Below are 26,240 nucleotides of genomic sequence, written 5' to 3' on the forward strand. Positions count from 1 at the left end.
ATGGAAAGACTATGAATACACTGTTATCAGTGATAATCGTGCTATTTGTACAGTTGCTTTTATTCACAAAATTTTACATTTGTTTTATGCTTTTTAAGTTTTTTTTCAAAACATGCTGTGGAATGCAAAGAAGTATTTAAGCTTCTAGTGGTGTAGTATTTCACAACACCTAGATATTAAAGAGGTATTAGAGAATGGGTGAATTGTACACTGCCACTCTGACTACAGAATTAAGGTTTTCCAGCAGGGTGTTAATGTACAGGTAATGCCCACTGAGAAACAAATCTGCTGCTTCACAGCAGCATATTAAGCTACCATAAAGTTCAGACATGGAAAGAAACAGTCGCCATTTTTTGCACTCTCAGCTAGCATAAAATTTAAAAAATTTGACTAAATAAAAATAAAACAGAAGAGTATGCATGACTGTGAATGAGTGTGTGTGCATGTGTGTATGTTACAGTATGCGTATAAGAATTTGTGTGTGTGCTTGGGTGCATGACAATGTAAGTAAAACAGAGAGAAAGCGCTGTCTGAAAAAGGCAGTCCGTCAGCATGGTGTGTTCTCAAATGTTAATGTCTGGCATTATTGCTTGATTTTAATGCTCAGTGAGCTACCTAGGAAATAATTACATAGAGCCACACTATTGTTAAAGTTAGGGGTCATAAAGGGAAGGGAATTGGAGTGCAGAGGTAGCAGCAGTACCATGCTTTCTAAGTGCTTTTTATTTTTGTTTATTTTTTTTTGGTACTTATGTATTATCACAACCAGATTTTTGCGCTAATGCTGGTTGCTTCTGTTTAGGTCAAATAGTAACACTGCAGTGTTATGAAGGTTAGAGACGTGTTCTGTAATGTTTTTGTACTTTTAAGAAGGTTTATCATTGAAACAGCTCATAAGATAAGGTTCAAAAAAAGGTTTCCCCTTTTACCGCCAGCATCTCCTGTCAGTTAAGCAAGTCCCATTCTACTGCGATCATGTTCCTTCCACATGCTGTAGTCGGTGAAGTAGGAAATCTCTGTTTTCAAACCTGTATTATTTATCAGCCGTTTCAATGATGAAGCTTTCTAAGTCCACCAAACCTGTTTCTAACCTTCATAATACTGTTGCACATGATCCAAAAAGAAAAAAAAACAAAAAGGTAAAGCCGAAGAAGTAGTAGTCCTTCACCAAAAGGAACTGCAGTGCAAAGTAATCCATTCCACAGATCGTACACTAACTCCTGCATTCCTTTCAGCCCAACACACGTACACACGCAACCACTGTGATCGCTGAATTCAATGCTGGACGTCTTTAAAGGACGCTATCCACACACCTCAAAATTATGTCTTACTAGTTTTTTTAAAACCCCTACCGATATCCCCAACAGACCTTCTGCCAGTCTACCTTTCGATATCACACTTCAGTGAGGCCATTTCAGTAAAAGTGAAGAAAGTAAAAGAGGTCGCAAAATCTGGTTGCGATAATACGCAAGTACCTTTTTTTTATAGAATACTGATTCTGTGAATGAAAATATTTGTAGTTGGTGTGTGTGTGTGTGTGTGTGTGTGTGTGTGTGTGTGTGTGTGTGTGTGTGTGTGTGTGTGTGTGTGTGTGTGTTTGTGAAAACAGTAAACAATTATATAACTTATATTTTGGATGTAAAATACTTTCTCCAACAAACATTACATGAAATACAGAAAGTTTGAAACATTAGGTAGAAGAACTATTTTACATCAAAAATATATATAAAAAAATTATATGGTAATAAAAAATACAGAACAATTTAACAGATAGCCCATTTTCCAAGTTCAGTATTCCCCATCAGGGTGTGGGTTATTGTGTAAATAATGACCTTGAAGGCATTATTGCTTGCATATAGGAACAGGTAAAATAAATGGAACATTTCTGTATATCTCTGTTAATGTGGTGCATTAAAACAAACCAAAACCAAATTAATCTCGAGGGGATGTAAAAATCAACATGCACAATGTATGTCCTTTAGCTAAACTCTTTATTGTAAACTACCAAATTAAACACTTTTGTCCTTCCAATTATTGAGACTACATCACATTCTGGATCACAAACACAAACCCTTGTTTAAATATACATGGCCACATGATAAAACTTGGCGCATAATCTAATAATTTAAAAAAGTTTGGCAGCCAAAAAATAAAATAAAAAAAATCTGTTATAATGTATGAGAGATAGTGTAAAAATGTAGTATCTAAAAACATTTACTTCATTGGAAATCGTACTGTTTTATAATAACTTCACTAACTTTGTAAATCCACAATAGAATAATGTATTCCGTAAATCAACTTCATTATTTTTTTTACTCTATAAGGTCAAATGTTGTCTGTTTATGTCCAATTCAACCTCTGGGTTGTTGGTGCCAACCATTGCACTTTTTTTTTGTAAAGCTGTGAATCCAAGGCTCTGACTTCTCACCTACTTGTAATTCTCTCCTCTCCACTCTAGTATCTCAGAACTCATTGGTCACCTGAACTTTCAGATGTGTGCTTCAAGGGTTCTGTATTTTCATGCTAACGGAGTCTTTTCTTAATTAGTAGTAGAATATTCTCCTCCCTAACCCTTTCTCGACTTAGTGTTAGACTAGTAGGTGTGCTGTTTTGAGTTTTCAATATTGCTCAAGTAATTATTAACAAATAGTTGATAGCATATCATGTCCTTAGTGTTAGGATTATAGGTCCCCATTTAGGGTTAAATACTTGTTTATTTCTTTATAAGAAGGTTTGAGGTAACTAATTAAATAAACAGTTAAAAAATATTTAGATAAATAGCTTTCTGTTATTTTCTAGAGTAAGTTTGCTCATTAATATTCTTATTATTATTATTGTTCTTGACTTCTCTGATGTCAGACAAATCTCAGGGTTTCAAGTGGTGCACAGCTCGTGAATGTAAAATTCCACCTCAAGACTCGTACACTTTATGGGTTTATTGTTTGGACTCTGGTCATCTTGAAGCATATTGCAATATCTGTGCTTCTTTTGGGTCTAGGACCATTCAAGATTGCAAAGAAAAACAGCCTTAAAGGTCTGCTCTCCCCTCAGACAGGGTCTTCGTCTTCTCAACCTTCAACATCTACAACTTCTTCTAGACCATTTTCAGCTTCCCTGGGAAGCAAGATGGATGAGAAGAAGGAAAAAGAGAGACAGAGAACTCAAAAGAAAAAAATCTGAGGAGAGAAAGATATGAAGAGAGGAGAACTGAGAAGTATAGGAAAAGGACTCTGAATTCAAAAAACTCTGAGTTTGGCACCTAAAACACTGAGGAAGTTGGATCCACCAGCTGCTTCAGTCTGATATCCCTCACCTCACCCAAGATTTTCCCTGGAAGTGGTGAATCCTAGACTCCATTCAGTCATCCTGCAAGAGAGATGGTACTCAAGACCTCTGTTGATGACATTGTCTTCGAAGTCTGTCTGGTTCACCAGAATCCCTACCGAGATGGATGGTGATTGAATGATGCTGAGACTCCTGAGGACGCATATTCAACTAGGGGTTCTCTTAGAACTATCCCTGTGGGTAGTCCAGGTGTGGGTCCAACTACTCATCCATTTTTTTCTCTGGTGCCACTCCATCCCTTGGATCAGGTCCCCATGGGTTTGACCCCCCCCCCCAGTTTACCTAAGGTTGATTCAACAGCTCAAGTGACTTCAGCTACATTAACATCCTTTACTTTCTCGACTCAGATTCTTTCACATCGAGACCAGTCTTGAAGATGAAGCTTCACTGCTGGGGTTCCAGCAGTGGAGTTGGCTGTGAACTTTTCAGAGCCATCTCTGCCTGTTGGGGCTTCAGCTCTTGATAGTTTGAGTTGTAGATCAGCTGGGGCTGTTCCTTCTTCCTCAGATAGGAAAGATGTTCCTTCAACTCCAAACATGGCATCATCCTTTGAAGCTTTTGAACAGGTTTTGGCTGGGCAAAGGAATCACATGCTTCCTTCGAGCTTGGATCCATCCCAGCTTCTAGTGCAGCCTGTGACTCACTCTACTCTTTTAGATCAACGGGGGCTGTAGACATTGAGGATACTGACCACTTGAGTTCCCAGTCTGATTCAGACCTTTTTTCCTGAGATTTCCCCAAGACAAGGTCCTAGGAAACAGACTTGCAAATGGGAATACCTAGACTCCTGTCCAGAGCCTGTCACAGAAGACACAAATCTGGATGAAGGTGAAAGTTCCCCAAGATCTGCTCTAGAAAATGCCACCTTTGGTGATATCCTAGAAATGATGAGGCAACAAGTGGTTTGGTCCACTGAAACTCCTTCACCATGTGACTTTGTCTTCCTTGAGGCCTTTGGTATTGGTTCATCAGAGTCATGGTCGGTACTACTCACTGGTGCCCTTGTAGGCCTTGTGGCTCAGCCAGCATGGAAGAACCCTGATGCAGTGGAACTTATACTGGAACTTATACCCAAGAAACCAGACATGATTTTGGTGGCTTCAAAAAACAGGAAGCATTGGAACAAAAGTCCACCAGTAGATGCCATGGTATTAGTAGCAGCCATGAAAAAGAAGCTGTCCTAGGAGAGTTCTTTTGTTCATTCCCCCTAACAGGGAGTCAAGGACATTGGAGAGGTTTGGGAAATGGACTTATGCTTCAGTGACTTTTGCATTTACAGCACTGAACTACCTTGCACATTTGACACATTTTTAGAGGGACCTGGCCAAGGATCTTACCAAGTCCCTTTTGGGTAACTTATCAGCGGTTGTTCAAAAAACTGTGGACTCCCAGTTGCCTACCATGAAGTCTTTGTCTAATTTGTCCATGTGACCATTTTCCAATGTAGCTGATGGCATAGCCAGAGCAACAGCCACTGACATTATCATGCATCGGCATGCCTGGATGCATCTGTGTGATTTTGCAGAAGGTTTTGACATTCTTTATTAATGTCCCATTTGATGGTTCCACTCTTTTTGGACCAGGTGTTAAAGAAATGCATAGAAGGTGACAAAACCCTGTCTGCTGTTGGAATCTACTTCTCCACCCCCCCCTCAGAGGACCTTTTCTAGAAACCAAAGGGGGGTAAGAAGATGTGGTTCAGAAAATCACAAGGTAACTACCAGCACCCTCCTAGAGACAGCCCCCCAGGGCAGAGGGGAGAGAAGGTCTAATGGACATTGCTCAAGGGGATGAGGCAGACTGCATAACCAGGGTTTCTGTGGTTCTTTTACCAAGAAACCCTATCAGGGCTCCTGAAGTGCTACCCAACCACCACACTCTGGAAGCAGTCAGGGTTGACTGCCACACTCTGGAGGCATGTAGGCAGGTATTAACCTTACCCCCACAAGCCTGGCAAGATATTAGTATGGATTCCTCGGTGTTAGAGATAATCACTAGAGGCTGTACCATTCCCTTTTCTTATCCTCCAAAGAAGAAATGAAAGATTGACAATGTTCTACCCACTCAGTTGGAATTTGCAGCAACAGAGGTTTTTAAGTTGCTAAAAAAAAAGTCATCCAGTAGGTTCCCTGAGACCAACTAGGATGCAGAGTCTATTCCAGCTTCTTTGTAGTTTATAAGAAGGCAGGGGACCTCAGGCTGCTTTTGGACCTCAGCCATCTCAATCAATTCATAAGACAGACACATTTCCAGAATGGCCATGGTGCAGTCCACATTGCATCACCTAATGAAGGGTGATTGGATATGCTATATAGATCTTCAGGATGCCTACTATAGCATAAAGCTACATAGATGATCCAGGAGGTTTCTCCATTTCTGGCTATGAGCCCAAGTGTTTACTAAAGTTATGGTAGTGGTAGTAGCTCACCTCTGACTTCAAGGGCTCCAGGTCTTCCAGTACTTAGACGATTGGATCCTCACCACTACTTCCAGGGATCTGCTGGTTCAACACTGGGACTTGTTGCTCCACCATTTTACAACAGCTGGGAATTGCAGTCAGTCCAAAAGTCAGCTGTCACCCACTTAATCCAACGTCACCTCAGCACGGTCCTCCAAATTGTCAAACTTCCAGACACCAGGGTACTATCCCTATACCTAGTGGCTTCACAGGCCATGCAGCAGCCCCTTCCTTTAGCAAGGCTGATTCTTCAGCTGTTAGGTTTGATGACCTCTACCATTACTCTTGTTCCCCTGGCAAGATACCACATGAGAGTACTACAGTGGACCCTTTCAGTTCAATAGTCATAAAGTCTTTCAGCCTCCATACCAAAATTCATCTCAAGCAAGTTTGCAGAGATCATATTAAATGGTGGATAACCTCTCCGTCAGATATAGAAGGAAGAACCTTTTGTCCACAAAACTGCCAGACCACAGTAACCATAAATACTTCCCTTCTTGGTTGGGGGCACTGCAAGGGGAAGATAGTTCAAGGTACTTGGACACCCCTACAGGCCACCCTTCACATCAATATCTTGGTGATGAGAGTGGTCCTCCTAGCATTGCAGGAATCCCAGGGTTTCCTCCCCAAGGGTGTGATCTCCATTCAGCTGGACAACATGGCAGTAGTGTGGTATCTCAACAGACAAGGGAAAAACACAATCATACCCACTTTGTTGGAGGGCCATGAGAGTGTGGTAATGGATGATGTCTTCCCATCATTTTCTGATAGCAGTGCATATCCTGGAGATGTCAAATGTACAAGCAGGCAAGATGAACAGGTCAATTGTATTGCCCCAAGAGTGGTCTCTCAAGCAGACAGTGGCAAAACACATTTTCAGTCACTTGGGCCAACCATCCTGTCATCTCTTTGCCTGTTACCTGAACAAATGAAGCAGTTATTTTGCCTTGATCCCTCTAGCTGGTCAGTAACTAAGGGATTCTCTTGTTCATAACTGGCCCATGGGTCTGTTCTATACTTCATCCCCCAGTATCACTTTTGAGAAAATTCAAAGAGAAACCAGAAGGTACAAGACCAGAGTAATCCTCATTGTTCTGTTTTGACCCCAGCAGGTTTGGTTCCCCTTCCTTTGACCTCATTTGAAGCATCCTCAATGGGTGTTGGATTTTAATCAAGATCTCCTAAATTGCTCCCCTGAATTGTCTGTGGCAGATCTAATAGCCCTGAAGTTGAATATGTGGTTCCTCCAATTCTAAAGTTAGCTAGAGATGCCAGGCAATCCTTGTTGGTGGCCCACATTATTTTCTGCCTCTCAGAAACAGTCTACCAAAAAGATACATCAAAGCAAATGGAAAAAAAAATCTATTTGGGCTTCCTTGAAAGGGTTAGATCTCTTTTCTTCCCCTTTTCTATTGATCTTAGACATTTTGACAGAGCTTTTTCAGAAAAGGTTCAGTTTCTCCACTATCAAGGTGCAGATGGCTGCCATATATCAGATTTTCAGCCATGGCATAATGATGCTTCCATAGCCTCTCTTAAAATCTCCAAAGCCTTCCTCAAGGGTGCTTTCTTACTCAGACCCTCAGTCAGAGATCCAGTTCCCCCGTGGGACATCATTATTATGTTTCAAGCCTTGACCCAAAAACCCTTCAAACCAACAGCTTCAGTAGACTTTAAGTATCTCAAACTTGAAAATTAATTTTCTTTCTGCAATTACATCTGCTAGACAGAGCTCTAGATTACAAGCACTTTCTTGAAAAAAACACTATATCTGACTTTTCACAAAGACATAGTGGCTTTGAGAACTAATTATTTTTTCTACCAAAGGTGACATCTGAAGTAAATTTGAATCAATCGATTTGCCAGTCGTTCTTCCTAGATTCTCAAACAAAGTGGAAGATATGCTATGCATGCTAGATGTTCACAGACAGCTCCGATTCTATTTACATGAACCAAGGATATCAGACAGTCATATCAACTATCTGTATCCTAAATGACTGTCGGAATGCATTTCCTTTTTAATAAATTGGGCTTACCTTTACAGATAAAACCAAAATCTGATTCTACACGAGTAGAAGATACCTCTGCAGCCTTCATGAAGAGAGTTCCTACTGATGACATTTGTGCAGCAGCAACATAGTCCACCATCCATACCTTTGTATCTCATTACAAATTGGATGTGCAGCCCAGATCATGTAAATCCTTTGTATCCACTATTCTCAGAAATGTCTGTGCTTAATGCCAGACAGGTGTTCTGTTGCTTGGGAATCTGTCCCAAAGGTTGAATCAGATGAAAACAGACAACATACGATACAAAAGTTATATACTTACCATAATGATAGATCTGTGTTGTCTTATTTTCATCAATTTCAACATCTCTCCCTCCTTCCCCTTCCAGTATTGTCACTGACAGCTCCAGAAATCTCAACCTCATTACCACAATCAACAGAACATGCTGGAGGGACAGGTTTCTCACCCAGAGACTGCCCACGCTGTGGAATAGACTTCCCATACATGTCAAGCAGAGCACCTTGCTGGCCCTCTTCAAGAGAAATCTTAATGAGTGGACAGGTAATAGAAAGTTAATCTGGGAATCACTCCAGTGGCTTTGCTTGATAGAGGCACTGGGAACTAACGTCAGGCAGCACAATGCCAGGGCACTTCTATGGGCTAGGCTTGTAAAGACTCTAGGACCATTAGCCTAGGGTCTATGTCAAATCTTCGAATGCTGGAAATGTCGAGACCATATGATCGACATTTTAAGTGTTTGAAGATTGACTTTTAATGTTGCTGTATGGTGCAGAATGGGAGAATTTCCATTTTCTAGCAGGAAAAAAGAGAACGTCAAGGGTAAAGTGCCCCATGAAGTAAAAATGTCAATCCAAATAAAAAAAGCACAAAGTGAGGCTCACCACGACAATCAAAACATATATATATATATATATATATATATATATATATATATATATATATATGCAATTTTCTGTAGTATATTCTATAGCATTTATAGGCGAAAACAATTTATAAAAACACTGAAATATGAGATATATAAAAATCCTATATATTACATAAAAAGTATTCTATAATTCTGTATAAAAATGCATGAATATACTACAGAAAATTATATATATATATATATATATATATATATATATATATATATATATATATATATTTATGTTCAATGTTGGTAATACTCTTGAATTTGCAGCTTTAAATTGTAAATGAGAATCTTAATGGATGTTTATGTTTCATTGGTTGTTTTTTTTACAAGTAGTATTTAAATGGTTCTTAACAGTTAGTTTCAAAGTCTGATGAAGCATCTTTTGAGACGTGAAGGCGCTTACTACATTGTGATTTTTGGAATAAAATAATTACATGGACTGCTTCAATTGTTGTGGTGAGCCTCACTTTGTGCTTTTTTATTTGCATTTCCATTTTCTGTACTGAAATGCGATCTTGAAGTTGGTATATTTAAGTATGGGGTGTGGGGGGTGCAGGGGGGCTTGCTCGCACTGTTAGTGTATGTTTTTCTTTTTTTTTTTTTTTTTTTTTATTAGACATTTGAACTTCCAAATGTGGACCATATGGTCTTGAGCATCTGGTATTCGACATTTTGGAAGTTCGAATATTTGACATAGACCCTTAGCCTAGTACACACCTATGAACCTGTGGTGACCAGGCAAACCTCCTTACCTAAGACCCTGTCTGTGAACCTTTCTTTTTTGTACCTTACTGTGCTGTTAACATGCTCCTTAGCTGTGATGCCTACAGTTTTTTTCAGTCATAGGATGGACACAATATTTTAGGTATAAGTCAGCAAACTTGATCTGAGATACTTTAGTGAAGAGAGTGGAATTATGAGTAGGGGAGGAATCAGGGCCTTAGATTCCCAGCTTTAGATAAAGGTATTGAGGACAAATCCGATGAGATCCTACAACCCAAAGGTTGAACTGGAAAAATTGAGACAACACAGATCTGTCATTATGGTAAGTACATAATTTTCATTTATCGTAAGTTTGTTAAATTGTATGATTTAGACTGAAGAATCAAACTGGTAAAAAAACGTAATCTGGTTGTTTAAAATAAAGAATCTAGTCGTAGGATATATACTATGTGTGTGTTTTTAGTTTGGTCTATATTATAAGACCAAAAGTGCATATGTGCGACTACATAAAAGTCGAAACACAATGCACGAAACCTAAAAATAGTGAATGGTCACATGAGCAAATTTTCCCCTAGGTAAAAAAACTTATGCGGCCATTCGCTAAAAAAAATAATTTAACACCATAAACAGGTGGGGGGCTTTGCCCCCCTGACCCCCAAACGTCTGCCTCCTACACCCCCCTAACTAAATATACCAACTCCAAGATCGCACTATAGGGAAGGAAAGTGCAACTCCGTGAAGTTGGCCAACTATCTTCTTGCCCTATGACATATTCATCGAATCGCTTAAATGCCATTTTATGAATATGTGTTGCTGTTTCCATATTCATTCAGAAGCATTTTCGTGCTTCTAATATTGACCCTTTTTAGTTTACTAGTGTGGTGTATTACTTGATTTCTTTCCAGATAATTAATAGTGCTGTCACACATTTAATAAATGTTTGCTTTTCTTTTTTGTAAATTTTATTTGTAGTTTTCAATAAAAATTACCGAACCCCTAATCTTATATGCAAACATTGAATAGATAAATATGCAGATGAATTTATAACAGAAAAAAATGCAAGAAAAGAGAGAGAGAAAGTTAAATAATGTTTATTCATTTATTGTATTAGTGATGAATGAAAAGATATTAAAATAGAAAAGGGAATAATATTTTTAAATATGTGCTATATATCAGAAATCATATTTCTCTGCATGATTAGCATCATTTGTAATTGATCTTTTAATAAAGAAACACCTACTTTTTCAGACACTGCCATGGGATCTTTAACATCTACCTAACCTAACACTAATTCTGGCAGACAAGACCTTTGTTTAAGGTCTGATCCATAAGATGGCACCTCAAGAGTTCAGCACCCCTCTAATTCAGCACTGCATTGTCAGTATTAAAACACAAATCCAAACACTTAGTGTGGGGGATAATACAGTCTGCTGATCTCCCTGTTATCAAAGGTGTGTGTGTGTGTGTGTGTGTGTGTGTGTGTGTGTGTGTGTGTGTGTGTGTGTGTGTGTGTGTGTGTGTGTGTGTGTGTGTGTGTGTGTGTGTGTACCTTATTTAGTCACTGCCACTATAATACTGGACAGCAGAACACTTTGTAGGCTGGGAAACCTGCTAACCTAGTACATAGACATGTTAATTTGAATTTCATTTATGAGCTTGGTCTCCTAGCACTCTTCTCACCTGCCTGTTGCATTTCCATTGTGGTATCTTCATATAGGGATCTAAAAGGCCTCAGGTTATACTTGTTTGCACAGAAGGACTGATAGAGTGAGAAGATGTTAGCTTATATTGCACCATCTGCATAAAGGACATTAGTTTATTGCATCCATGACATCAAAGAAATCTGGTACAGGGAACATGTGGATACTATTAGGAAATCTGAGCCATAAAAACATCCTACATAAGATAAAGGAAACCCACTTTGACTGCTGCAGTACTCCCTCCCTCTTTTTCACCCCGTTTCTCTCTGTATATTTGAGGACTTCTGTTAAGGTGAGTGTCTAACTCATGCACACTTTAACCATATACTGTACTGAATGTTTCATTCCTACTGCTGCAGTAGTCTTCAGGCTATATATGTTGTGTCTTGTCCAAGACACAGGACTTCAGGCTATATATGTTGGGTCTTGTCCAAGACACAGCATACAAACAGCTTCCAAAAGCTGTGGTTCCCTCCCACACTGCTACTTTGACTGCTGATTGGACAAACCTGGGGAGGGGAAATCAGCAGTCAATGTGGAAAATCTTCAGTTTTTTCTTGTAGCTTGGTGAAGAAGCAGCTTAGAGGCTTCATCAGAGCAGCAACAGGCCTTTCAGCTCCTTTCTGGTAGATCTTGAATCAAAGGAGGTTATTAGGCTAATGGCCCTAGACCCTTTTTAAGTATAGCCATTCATGCCCCACATTTCCCAATTAACAACTTAGGGCATCTACAATCTGCCCCTGTTCATAAAGGAAACACAGATAAGTCCCCGTTGGGGAACCATTCTGCACAGAAAATATTTATTTTTAATGTGGTTTGTGTATATATGTATATATATATATATATATATATATATATATATATATATATATATATATACAGGTTCACAACATAAGACTGAAAACCCATAATACCAATGCCCATAATCCCGAGACCAGATACCCGAAAGACGAGAAGACCGGAAGACCAGAAGTGCGAAATTTAAAATCCCGAACACTACACTAAACATACACCTCACACATACACACACCTTCACCCAAAACACAAACGCACTAACCTACACTGCTGCGCCCACCACCCCCCTACCCCCCTACTTAAATATTCTAAGTCCAAGGTTGCACTACACAGACAAACACAGACAAACACACGAAAACACCACCATACACATACATTCCCCTTGCACACAGACATCACAGTCACAACACACACAAAAGCACCTAACCAACACACTCAAACATAGATACTTACCTGACCTTCCACCTATCCATTCACAAACCGCAACACCAGAACTTCTACTTCAACATCTCCGAACCTCGGGATTTTGAAATTCGCGCTTCTGTTCTTTCGGTATTTAGGGGTTTCAGGTACCAAAGAAAGAGCCTTCTTGGGGGACTGTTTTAAATCTTTCCTTCCAAAATCGCCATGTAGAATTTCTAAAATTCAGGATGCTGCCTGTTCAAAGTCTGTTACCTCTTATTCCCTAGGGAAGTTTTATGGTAACAGGAGATCTAAAAGATCTCTAAATATATGTGGTTGGGTCTCACAATTAGTTCTCTACATTACCCATTGCATTATCTGCTGCTTTAGAGGTGTTTTCAAAATATCTAGCTTTCCTCATTGCTTAGGACAGACTGAATGGCACCCACATTTTTCCTTTGGAATGACTTATTTATCTTTGCAGTGTTCTCCCAAATGTAAACACTCATTAACATGTATTTTAGCTCTTCTGATTATCCAGACAAACATTCAGAAATCCTCCTCGACAAAACTGCGTAGAATTGTCTTTCTAAGATGTCTTACAGACACTCTACAGTAAAAGTTTTTGATGCAGGACAATCCATCTTCAAACAAAGAGTTTCTCGGGATTCTGGGGTTCATGGCATTTGTGATTCTCGTGATTCCTCTAGACAGGTTGCACATGAGAAAGATTCAATGATATTGTAAAAAAACATGGACTCAACACTTGCATTCTCTGGATTTTGGATATCACAGTCTTGAGCTTTGTAAGAAAGGAATTGCACTGGTGAAGACTACATGTGCTAGCAAATATGGGTCTCCCCTTTATTCTTTAACCTATATGTCAATCTATAATTACAGATGCATCAGATTTTCCTTGGGGGGCATTTCCTATGGGGTAAACATACAAGGCCTGTGGAATTCTTCAGAGACCAAAGCACATAATTTTAAAAGAGATGCAGGCTATGATCTATGCCTTTTAATCTTTTAATCATCTGTGGTCCCCAAACCACTCAGATGATTACAAACAACACCATTGTGATGTGGCATATCAAGTAGCAAAGGAATACAAGGTTATACTTTCTTTGCAGGATAGCTAGGATCATTTGAGGGTTAGCGCTTCAGAATTCTTTAAACCACCAAGCATTTCGCTTTTCATCATAGCAAAAACACAGTGACAGACAAGCTAAGCAGGTCCTGGACAGACCCTCGCAAATGCATATTGAATGGGGGGTCTCCCAGGTATTAATCCAGGTCTGGGGAACATCTCAAATAGATCTGTTGGCCTCCTTTCAAAACCGACAACTTAGCAGATGCTTTTATTATTCCCTCATATGTGACTGTTTCGTTATGCGTTTCTACCCTTTACATTGATATCCAGGTTAATTCTGAAGATTCAGAAGGCCTCTCCAAAAGTATTTGTGATGACCCCCTTTGGCCCAGGCAATATTAGTCCTCCTTTTTTATGGAATTGGCCAATAGCACTTATCGCAAGCTTCCCCACTATCTGCATCTACTCACTCAAAACAGGATGAGTTTGATACACCCTGGTCTGAGACCTCTTCAGTTATTTGCCTGGATTCTGATAACTTTTAGGCACCTGTTTTAAGAGAATGTGCAGCAGATAATAAAGGAGGCAAGAACTTCTGCTACTAGAAAATCTTATGTGGACATGTGGAGTTTAGTAGTCAGTGACTGTGCCACTGGTGCTCAAATATTTGTGTGAGTTACTAATCTCTGGTCTTTGGACTGCTTTATCAAGGTACATCTTGTGGACATTTTGGTATGTCTTCCCATAAATCATTTTCTTTCTTCAATGTTTTCTTAATAAAACACTTTCTGAAAGTAGTGTTTCACCTGAGATCACCATGCCAACAGGTTACTCTTTCCTGGAATCTTAACTTTCTTTTGGAAGAGTTAACCATGTCTCAATTTTAGACTGCATATCAGGCAGATTTAAGACTCATTACATGAAAAAAATATTCTACTCATTGCTCTGACATGTACAAAATGAGTATCTGAGTTTCAAGCTCTATTGTGGGTAAACCCTATCTGGTCTGCTGCTGGGAAAAGGTATCAGAAATAACAAATCTCTCATTCACACCCAAGGTTGTTTCAGAGTTTTCTTTGAAACAGGCCACCAATCTCCCAGTGCTCTATCCTAACTCTCAGAACCAGGGAGAAAGGATTCTACTTACTCTGTACAGCTCAGGTACTATCTTGACAGAACAGAGTCTTGTAGAAAAACTGTTTGGCTATTTATTTCTTATGTTGGAACAAATATATGTCAGTCCATGTAAAACAGACTATTTTCAGTTTGTTGTGTCTGGCTATTGCCCTTTGTTATACCCACCATAATAAATCAGTTCCAGACAATATCAAGGCACACTCTGAAGGCCTTGCCTTCTCTAATGGCAGATTGGAATGGGATGGACTCTAGAAGCATTATAGAGGCAGCTACATGGCCCTCTGTATGTACCTTTACAAGGCATTACAAACTGGATTCCTTTTTTTCCAGATTCAGGATTGGCTTTACTAGGGCCATTCTCCAGGAACTCCTGGATCCATATCCTTCCTCCTCCTCCCAGGGTTGGATAGGCTTAGTAATCAATTCATACAGCATAAAATCTACTGTAGCAGTGGAAATAATGAAGGTAGTACAGTTGTGTGAGTTACACATACCCATAACAATAGATGTTTGAATTCTTTACTGCGGCAGTAATTGTGGAATTTGGTATACTTCTTCCAGCTTCTTTATTTGTTCCTATGCAAAATATCCTGTCTTTAAGCTTGCCTTCATGTTAGCAACAATGTTTAAAAAAAACAAAAAAACAGCTAATTAAAACTCCACTGTAGTGTGAGGTTGTGAAACAAGATCTGCCATTTTTTTTACCCAACATTCCTTTGCAAAGTAATTAACTACCTTCCATCCAACCGATTTCCATTAATTAGCTTAGTCCTACGTGGTTGTTGAGACCATTTAGCCTGTCCTGTCAGTGAATGGATATAAGGCAATGAAACCTCTTCTAGATATGGCACCAGTGTATACACACATTCACTTACTGCCACTCTACATGTATGCAGACACACAAACAATTTGGAGAATGCCAGTTCACCTAGTGCATGTCTTTGGGTGGTGGGAGGAAATCAGAGTACTCAGAGAAAACCTTTGTGGAAACACGCAGGTAATGAGCTACCATAATTCAAAAATATACGTTTACCTTGAATTTTGTGTTACAAGTTGATAATTTAGGGACATATGTATTCAGTAATGTTTGATATAAAAAGCATTGTGCATATGTTTTTAAGGTCATGAACTGACTGTAAACAAGCTGTTTAACAATGATTCTTGGTTTACTTTAGATACGTGAGTTAGAGAACCAGTTGGGCCTAACTGTTTCCAGAAATCAGTCATATGAAAGAAGTATTGAAGAAGAAATGTTAGGTTTGGCTGTGCCAAGAAAGTCACCTGCTCAGGACAAAAACATGGCCAGGATTCGTACAATGGAGAAGGAAAGGAAGGAAGCCTTGGAGGTAGGAGCCATTTAACATTAATTTTTAAGTATAAATGGTTGTGTAAAGTTTACTTGTTGCACACATTTATAATCACATAAAACATAAAAAATACAATGGGCCGGATTCACAAAGGCTTGCACGGAGTCTAAGAGTAGAGTAAGACTCCAGACATCCAATATGTCTGCCGAGTGTTCCAGCAACAGCCGGCAGGGGCGTGCATGAGAGCTCCTAAAACTACTCTTGCACGGACAGTGTTATGTTATGCAAATTACCTCATTTGCTGTTGAAAGCTATGGAAATGAGGTAAATTTGCAATCCAGAAAACACTAACCTGTCCAAGTAAGAGTAGAGTTATTTGCAGAAATGTACTCCATTGGTTTCGGAGTACCATTCTGCAAATAGCAAAACTGAGCATTGACAGCTCCAAATAAAGGATGCATCCAGTTGAGGAAGCATGCCAATGGCCAAATATAAGGCCATTGGCATTTTTATCTGCTGCAAAATATTAAAAATAAATTTTTTTTTTTCACCGATCTCTGATGTTTAAGCGCAGCGCCATGCAAACGTGTGGCGCTATAAAAACAAAAAAGGCAAAAATAGGCATTTTATTAAAAATATTCCTCTGCCATGCAGGTGAATGGCAGGCTGAAGACAACATGGCTACTAAGTAGTGGTTGATAAGAGGGGAAACTCAGTTTGAGAGATGTAACCAAGCATTAGTAGGCAATCCTATGCAAATGAGGATAAGGATAGTGAATCCCAATTTTCCCTTCCATGTGAACCATGTCCCTAGAGTGTAAGTGTAGGATTAGGGGAGTAGTAGACTAGAAGATAGGTGACATCATGAGGGGGTATGTATCAAAGACTGTAAGCTGATTGGAGCAGAGTGGCATGTGTTTGCTGTGAATTGCTCAGGACTGGAAGAGGCGTGTCTACAGTTGTCTTAACTGAAACCCAGAAACTGAAGGTGTACACCGTGGATATCACTAAAGTTTCTTGCAAAGATGCTTACACTGTGTGTGTGCGTGTGCATGCCTGTCAACCCATCTAAGCCTGTGTGCACTTGTGTGCACCCGTGTAAGCCTGTGTGCACGCGTGTGAACCCGCCTAAGCCTGTGTAAGCCTGTGTAAGCCTGTGTGCGCGTGTTTGTGCTTGTTTCCACGGTGCTCCCCCCTGTGGAAACAGAAAGGGAAAAGGAAGAAAAAGAAGTAGTAGGAAGTTAACCAAGGAGAACTAGCAGAGCTGCCAGATGAAATCAATCAGAATCAGCCAATTACACAGGCAGTACATTAGCCCAGCCCAGCACTTAAAACTCCGCAAACAACATTCCCCCATGTTTTTCTCAGAAACACTGCAACACTGCAGTCTACAAAGAGAAGTGAAAACTTAAAAAGCTTAACTGAGACAAAAAAATGTTAGGGGCTGCCATTGCTATTATAAGGCAACATGTGCAAGATACTGAGGGTAGTGCCATTACGAATGCTGCTGAGCAACCCACAGTGAGGCGACGGAGAAGAGTGTACAGACCCAGGTTAACCTACCAGGGGCTACATGAGCTGGAGATAGTGGAGCGCTATAGAGTGGACAGAGACCTCCTGCAGCAAATTGTTGAGCTGTGCAGGCCACACCTTACATACAGAACCAACAGAGGGGAACCCATCCCAGTGGAAACCAAGGTATGTGTTGGCCTAAGAATACTAGCAACAGGTACCTTCCAGAGACCAACTGGTGATATGATGGGGATTTCACAGGCATCAGCATCCAGGGTACTGCACCAGTTCCTGAATGCCATGTCAGCACATGTGGTGATCATGTATATTTCCCCAATTCCCGTGAGGCACTGGCCAGCAATATGCGTCTCTTCCAGCAAATAGCTGAATACCCTGAGGTAGTGAGTGCAATTGACTGCATGCATATACACATAAAAGCACCAACCGGGTTAACGGGGTAGGGCCTACATCAACCACAAGGGCTTCCACTCCATCAACTGCCAGGTTGTGTGCGATGCCCAGGGCATAATACTGAATGTGTGTGCTGGCTGCCCTGGAAGCTACCACAATTCCCATATCTGGCATCTGATGCAGCTGTACCAGACATTTGCCAATGGGGACATCCCTGATGGTCACCTAGTGGGGGGTGCTGGATACGCACTGGAGCCATGGCTGATGACACCCATCAGAAATGCACACACACCTGAACAAAAACTCCATAATGAGGCACATGCACAAACACGAAATGTAATCGAGCATGTGTTTGGGATGCTCAAGTCACGGTTCTGGTGCCTGGACACATCTGGTGGGGCCTTGCAGTACTTACCAACTACATGTACCCAAATTGTCATGGTATGTGCCATGCTACACAATATGATCCTGCGAAAACAGCTGCAGCAGGAACAGCATGGGGCAGAGCCAAACACCCCCCACTATTGCCAAGGCCTGCACAGGCACAGTGTGACTCGGAGGAGGAACAACCTGAGCCTGCCCCAGTAGCCAAAAGGAAGCGTGCCCAGTATGCCTTGGCCTTGGCAAAGAGGCAACGCATAGCACATACACTGGCTCAGTAGGAACTCGCACATAAAATAAAAGGGATGCCTAACATGACAGTACCTGTTTTCACACATGTATAGGGAGTGTACTATGTGCATCCGACATAGGCAACCCTGCAGCACCACCTGAGGCATGATCGCCATGTTTCAAGCAATATAAAGCAGTGCTAGGCAGCTTTTACCACTAATTAGTATATGTAAGCAAAATGTCCTGCACCAACTAGCGCAACGTCGGGCAACATTGATCAATGTTGGGCAAGGTCGGGCAAAGTTGAGCAAAGTCAGGTAAACATGCTCAGTGACCTCTCAACCAATCGGGGACAAATTTCAACAGAATCAGGGACAAGTCAATAAAAATTCAGGGACAATCAGGGACACTTTTAAAATATTAGTGCTATTAACTTGAAACATTGACAGAATCAGAGCATATGAATTAATACACATTTTCTGAAGTAAAAGAAGTCTATAACTCTTAATTATTGTCATTATTCATTAAGTGTAATTCACCACCTTTTCGTCACTAGTTTTAGGAAGGATTAAGAGGGACAGAGCTAAAATTTGAGTCAAAATTAGGGACGTCCCTGAAAATCAGGGACAGTTGAGAGGTACTGTTCCTTAAACAGTCTGGTCTGCCCAGCATGAAAATAAAAAGCAGTGAATGGGCTCGAACCCAGGATACTGTGCACTATAGTCACAGTACTGAACCACTAAGCCACGACAGCATTTCACCAGCACAGACACAGCAGGACAATTGTACACTAATGCAAACACAAAGAAATGCTGTAGCATGCCCCTAAAGAGGCATATGGGTAACCCCCCCACAGGCCTATGCAGACAGAGAACAGCAGGCCAGGCGGTGTGATGTGGGTTGGGTAGGCTATGAAGTCACAATCTAATACAGTGACAGTGGACGCTAAGATCTGTAGTACATTAGTATGCCTCAAGCCAGTATGATAGGCAACAGTACAGACTGAAATAGAGTACCTTACGTAGCAGTGCAGGCCTAGCAAATGTGTATAAGTGTCAGGTGAACCCCTCATCCTATGTACACCCACAGTAACAATCAGGTGTGCACCCGGGTAGAAATGTACAAAGAATAGCTGTCCCCACTGTATGTAGAAATGTTGATAAGTCTATGCAAAGTGTCTCATGGAAGCCCTGCAGGCACAGCATGATCCCTGTTGATTTATGACGCAAAGGTGAGCCCTGCTGTAAAAATACAACTTGATTTTCCACACACATATAGTATAAATGTCTATAGCGGGCGTGCTCACACACTTCAACAAATGCAGTGGATTTCATTCAGCATCACACTAAAAGGTCATACTGGGCATGCTCACACACAGGCTAAATATGGAGGTGATAATAAGGGATCTATGGACAAATGTGGTTATTCATCTCTACTTCCAGAAACACATTCACAAAGTGGTCAGAAAATCATGCTATGTGTTCACACAACCTGCCAAGGTCTGTGCATGTAGGTCAAAGGAGGTTCCCTCTACTCATCAGTCATCAGACTCGTCAGAGAGTACCACAACACACTTGTGATGAATCTGACTAGGCACCGTCAGCAGCTGGAAAGACCACTGAAGTACCTCAACAAGAGGATTACTGGCCTCAAACAGTTGCCCCATGCAACAAGACTGAATTTAACCCAATCTGTACTCTGTTGCAAACTGTCTACTCAGGAGATCTCTGCACAACAGACAGGCCCATGTCATGGCAACACTCAGATCTGTTCTGAGTTACAGCTCAATGGCACTAAATATACAGACCCAACTGATATTGCCAATATCCTGGCAGATAGGATCAGTGTTAACTTTACCCCCCTCTCACCCATGAAAGAGCATATCACTATAATGGAAGACTGCAAAGTTGCTCTCATCACAGCTGCACAGGTAAAAAACACTCTCCAAAGCCAGTATCACAGCAGCCATGGGACCAGATAACTTCCCAGGCTGTGTTCTACACAAACCACAGAATGAACAGGCACCACGCCGACGTACCATGTTCAGTCATAGCCACACCTCAGGCTTTGTGCCAGCTGAATGGTGCACAGCAATGGTTATCCCACTACACAAGGGTGGAGACACCATGGACCCCAGGAACTAGCACCCCATTAGCCTGATGAGCCTGCCCTTCAAGGCCATGGAATGTATCATTATACAACTTATAAAAAAATACATTTGTAATCCCCAAACCCTGGACCACAACCATGTTGGGTTTGTAAAATGCAAATCATGTCCCCTAAACCTGATAGATGACATTAAAGCAGTCACCAGAACCGTAGACAAGGGCAAGGTATTTCGCACAGCCTATGTAGATCCTGCCATGGCTTACACCACCCCACCCTGTAAATATAGATAAACCCACTAAACGAGGTATAAACTGCTATGTCACAAGATGGGTTGCCAACAGGCTTACTGACAGAACACACACTGTGAAAGTAGCAGACTCCATGTATGACTTTGGACCAGTGACGAGTGCAGTACCACAGGGTCCAGGCCTGGGTCTTGTCCTGTTTAGTATCTACTTCCCTGAAGTAAACTTTAACACGGAAGGTCTGTGGCTACTGAAGTTTCCAGATGACTGCAAACTAGGAGCCATAATTGTAAACACTAAAGATGTGGACATCCTACAAAAGGGCCTCATTGAGACAGATGGCTGTTGTCAAAGCCATGGGCCCAAGCTCAATGCCAAAAAGTGCATTGTCATCCCCTTTGTTAAAATCTCTGTAGCCATGAACTACAACATAGGTGGTAGTATACTTAACACTGAAAGTGTGACAAGAGACCTTGGGTCACAGGTGGACAGTGGACACAACTGTGATAATCACATCCCCACAGTAGTCAGGAAATCCTCCTATGTAGCACACCTCATCACAAAAGGTGTCTCATGCAGAATAGAAGAGGACATTGTTCCCCTCTACTCATCACTCACTAGAACCATAAGAGAGTACAACGCCCCTTTTGCTATGTACCTCACAAGACAACTAGAACAACTGGAAAGCTTGCAGCAATACCTCACAAAGAGCATTAGCGGCCTGAAATACATGCCATACACAGACCATCTCAAAATGCTCCAGCCGTACTCCCTCGCATATCGCCTACTCAGAGGTGTTCTCTGCTGAACATACAAAGCTATGTCAAACACAGAGCTGTTGGGCATGCTCCACATAAAACACTCACATTCCCTCTGATCTTCGGACACAAAACCACGAGTGAAATACTATAGGAAGGGGTGTATCCATTTACCTTATGGATACCCACACCTTCAGGTTAGTGGCACAGCATGAGGCCTAGGAGACCATGCAAGTGCAACTAAAATTGGGCAAAGCTGCTTATCAGATTGTAGCCTGCTACAGATCACTTACCTTGTCTCAGGAACCTCACTCAGTAAAAATGCAAAGGTCCTATCAAACACCATTATATGTGGAGATCACAACTACCCAAACATTGAGTGGGAGAATTACTCATGTACAATGTCCTTTGACCAATGTTTCCTAGAGTTTAAAAACTCTAACACCCTGGAACAGCTGGTCACCACACCCACTAGATGTGACAACATACTGGACCTGATCATCACCAACACGGGGTACCAGTGTACCACAACAGAGATAAACCCCTTGCTGGTAATATCAGATCATAAAGTAATTACACTGGACATCCACATCCCGCCCCCCCACCCCCACCCCATCAGTGAAACCACTGTGAAGACATATTCAAAAGCAAACTGCACACTTCCCAAGATCAAAGTGGAAAGTTCCAAAGCCCCCTTGCTATAGGATAATGCTATACAATCTGCCGAATAATTTACAAGTGCATCCTAGGAGCATCTACAGGGATGCATTGATCGAGACATCCTAAATAAAACCAAGATGCACTCCTCCAAAAATAAGAAACCAGTCTGGTGGTCGTCGCCCATAAATAAGCCAGACAACAGCAGGAGGAAACGAACACATGATAGAGCAAACTTCACAAAAGGAAAGGCATCACTGATCATTATTAGGAAGAAACAATGATCGCTCATAAAATAATCCAAGGCTAGTTTCTAAAGACAAATTGCCAAGGAATGTAAGAATAACAACCACAAAGCCTTCATTAGCTATACCAAACATGTAGGTGGCAATTTCAGAATATGCTGTCAGCTACTAAAAATTGGCAAGAAATACACTGAACTAACTTACATTGCCCACATCCTGGGGGACAGGTTCAGTGCAAACTCCCCCCATCACCCCCAAAAGGGCCTGTGTCCATCCCAGAAGAATGCAGAGCCCCAGACTTCATGGACATGCAGGTAAAGACAGCCCTCTCCAAAGCTAAGAACACAGCATCAATGGGACTGGATGGTGTCCCAGGCTGCGTCTTACACCAGCCCCAAAAGGAACTACACCCTCACCTACATTCACTGTCCAGACTCAGTCGTACCACAGGCTATGTACCCAAAGAATGGCATACACCAACTGTCATCCAGCTCCACAAAGGGGGTGCCACAACAGAACCTGGAAACCATTGCCCTATAGGTCTACTCAGCCTGGTCTGCAAAGCTATGGAGCAAATTATCATGGAACCCATAAACAGAGACATTGGGGACCTCCAGACACTGGGCTCTACCCAACCTGGCCGTGTTAAAGGCAGATCCTGCCTCCTAAACCTAGTTGACTTATTTGAAACAGTTACCAAGGACATAGATGGAGATAAAAGTAGTCCACACAGCCCACCTGGACCTCTCTAAGGACTTTCTACACCATTCCCCACTCTGTCATCATGGACAAGCTTACCAACTTGAACATTAACAGCTATGTCACAGGATGGGTGGCCAAGTGGCTCAGATCAAACACACATGTTCAGGGTTGCGTGTGCCATGTCTGACTCTAAACCAGTCACAAATGACATCACACAGGTCCTGGTCCTGGGACCCCACCTGTTCAGTAGATACTGCTCAGAGATACAGGCAAGCATGGGAGGAGTATGGCTGAACAGGTTTGCAGATGACTGCTAACTGTGGTCCATAATTGACTCTACGGCTGACACAGATATCCTCCAGAAGGGTCTTACAGAGACAGATACCTGGTGTCAAAACAATGTCCTCAAGCAGAATGCCAAAGAATGCATAGTCATCCCCTTTGTATAGAACAAAAAGAAGGTGGTGCAACAGTGCTCTAAAACAACAGATAAACCAAAAAATAAAGCACTATCATTGCGAGTCCCCAGAACACTCTTTATTAACACAAGAATTAAGCGCGTTTGTCAATCCAGTTGACTTCATCAGAATAAACCATGTGCAAATGACTCCACACTTTGTAGGGAGGATGGTCGTTAGCAAAATTAGAAACCTTCCAGGAAGGTGTTTCCTGAGTGGCACACACACACTGCAGAGAAGCTAGTGACCTTGAAGGTGAAGAGACTTGTGCATTTGGACAAAACAGAAGATTGCTATTCCTTTTCATTTATCTGTGGAGAAGGTTTCTAATTTTGCTAAGGACCATCCTCCCTACAAAGTGTGGAGTCATTTGCACATGGTTTATTCTGATGAAGTCAACTGGATTGACGAAAGCAATTAATTCTTGTGTTAATAAAGAGTGTTCTGGGGACTCACAACGATAGTGCTTTATTTTTTGGTTTGCCCTTTGGATAAAACAAAGTGCACACAAATTACCACATAGGTGGTAATCCAGTATGTACGGAGAAAGTCATTATGGCCCTGGGGATACAGGTAGATAGTAAACTCTCTTTTGATGATCACATAGCCAAAGTGTTTAGACATTCCTTCTATGTAGCCCACCTAATATCACCTAATGTAACCCACTTTGTCTAGTCTGATGATGTCACCATCCTACAAATATACCTGTGGAAAGGAGAACTCACAGTAATGTGTATAGCGCGTTGTGTAAATGTGTACTCCTGTAGTATCATAAAGTAGTGAGGTAGTGGTTTGAATCCTGCATTTGACAAGTGTGTGTGTTTGTGTGTGATCTCCTTGGAGAGGAGCAACCTTTTTGGAGAGTAGTAAAACACCTTAAAAGTGGTATACTAATCTTTGTCAAGTCTGATGATGTCACCATCCTACAAATATACCTGTGGAAAAGAGAACCCCCAGAAATGTGTATAGCACATCGTGTTAATGCATACTCCTCTAGTATTATGAAGTAGTTAGATAGGGGTTTGAATCCTGCACTTGACAACCGTGTGTTTGTGTGTAATCTCCTTGGAGAAGAGCAACCATTTTGGAGAGTAGTAGAACACCTTAAAAGTGGTATACTTATCTTTGTCAAGTCTGATGATGTCACCATCCTACAAATATACCTGTGGAAAAGAGACCTCCCAGTAATGTGTATAGCATGTCATGTTAATGCGTAATCCTCTAGTATCATGGAGTAATTAGGTAGAGGTTTGAATCCTGCATTTGACAAGTGCTTGTGTGTAATCTCCTTGGAGAGGAGCAACCTTACTGGAGAGTAATAGAACACCTTAAAAGTGGTATACTTATCATTGTCAAGTCTGATGATGTCACCATCCTACAAATATACCTGTGGAAGAAAGACCTCCCAGTAATGTGTATAGCACGTTGTGTTAATGCATAATCCTCTAGTATCATGAAGTAGTTAAGTAGGGGTTTGAATCCTGCACTTGACAACTGTTTGTGTGTGTGTGTGTGTGTGTGTGTGTGTGTGTGTGTGTGTGTGTGTGTGTGTGTGTGTGTGTGTGATCTCCTTGGAGAAGAGCAACCGTTTTGGAGAGTAGTAAAACACCTTAAAAGTGGTATACTTATCTTTGTCAAGTCTGATGATGTCACCATCCTACAAATATACCTGTGGAAAGGGAAACGTCCAGTAATGTATATAGTACACTGTGTTAATGTGTACTGCTCTATTATCATAAATTAGTTAGGTAGGGGTTAGAATCCTGCACTTGGTGAGTGTGTGTGTGTGCGTGCTCTATGTGTGTGACACTGTTGGTCAATGTGCTGTGGGTTTTGCTTTTCCTACTGTATGACATATCAGTATGACAACAGTATGTGCATTGCACATGTCAGGTAGCTGTGTGGCAAATACATATACGTACATGTGACCTCAATTATTTCATAGGTGGGAACCCTGCTTTCTCCATGAACACATCTGCCAGAGTGTGCTGTCGCTTTTCAGACCTTAGGTCACATCTGTATGCTTGTGACAAGGCCAGCCACTGCAGTGATCCCTGGCCTAGGTCATCCGTGTCACACACACTCATTACGGTTTCTATTGAATTGTGTGAGTGAGGGTTTATGGCTGAGGTATATTACAGACCTGTTCAAATGCAGCAAAGTCTGTCAGTGATGGCTATTCATTATAGGTGTACAACAACCTTTGTGGATATGCATGCAGAAAAACCCTTATTGCTTATGTGATCCAGTGAGGGATGTCAAAATACCTTTGGAAATGTGATTACCAAAGTAGAGATGACGTAACACTTGGCTGCATGTACACATCGGTACCTGTTCAACATGTTGGTGTCTACTACCTATGTGGTACTGTGGGGATACTAAGTTTCGTAAAGGTGGATGACTATGCTTTGGTTGGCTTATAGCTTTACAGCATGGGTTTGACAACAGGTATCTGTCAGTATGATACCCTTGTGGAGGATGTGTGTGTCATCTGGAGAATGCATTATAGGCCACAGTATGCATTTCCAGACGTGGACGGACATATCCCTACTGTGATTGCTTGTACCTAAGAGAGCTATATGCCAAACAGGAGTGGTCTCAAGAATGGGTGCAGGTGAATACCACTGGTT

At 41.3% G+C, this 26,240-nt stretch overlaps 1 protein-coding gene across 1 annotated transcript in view; it reads left to right on the plus strand.

The window, feature by feature from the left end:
• The window catches only part of CCDC13 (coiled-coil domain containing 13), a 977,767-nt gene that overhangs the window by 303,426 nt on the left and 648,101 nt on the right, over positions 1-26,240 (plus strand). Inside the window, exon 8 of the mRNA XM_044066042.1 lies at positions 15,770-15,940. Within this exon, the coding sequence (XP_043921977.1) occupies positions 15,770-15,940 (171 nt within the window). The remainder of the gene's footprint in view (positions 1-15,769; positions 15,941-26,240) is intronic.

The sequence above is a fragment of the Protopterus annectens genome, chromosome 3.part0, assembly GCF_019279795.1.
Source record: "Protopterus annectens isolate FY-2018-M chromosome 3.part0, PAN1.0, whole genome shotgun sequence".
NCBI lineage: Eukaryota > Metazoa > Chordata > Ceratodontiformes > Protopteridae > Protopterus > Protopterus annectens.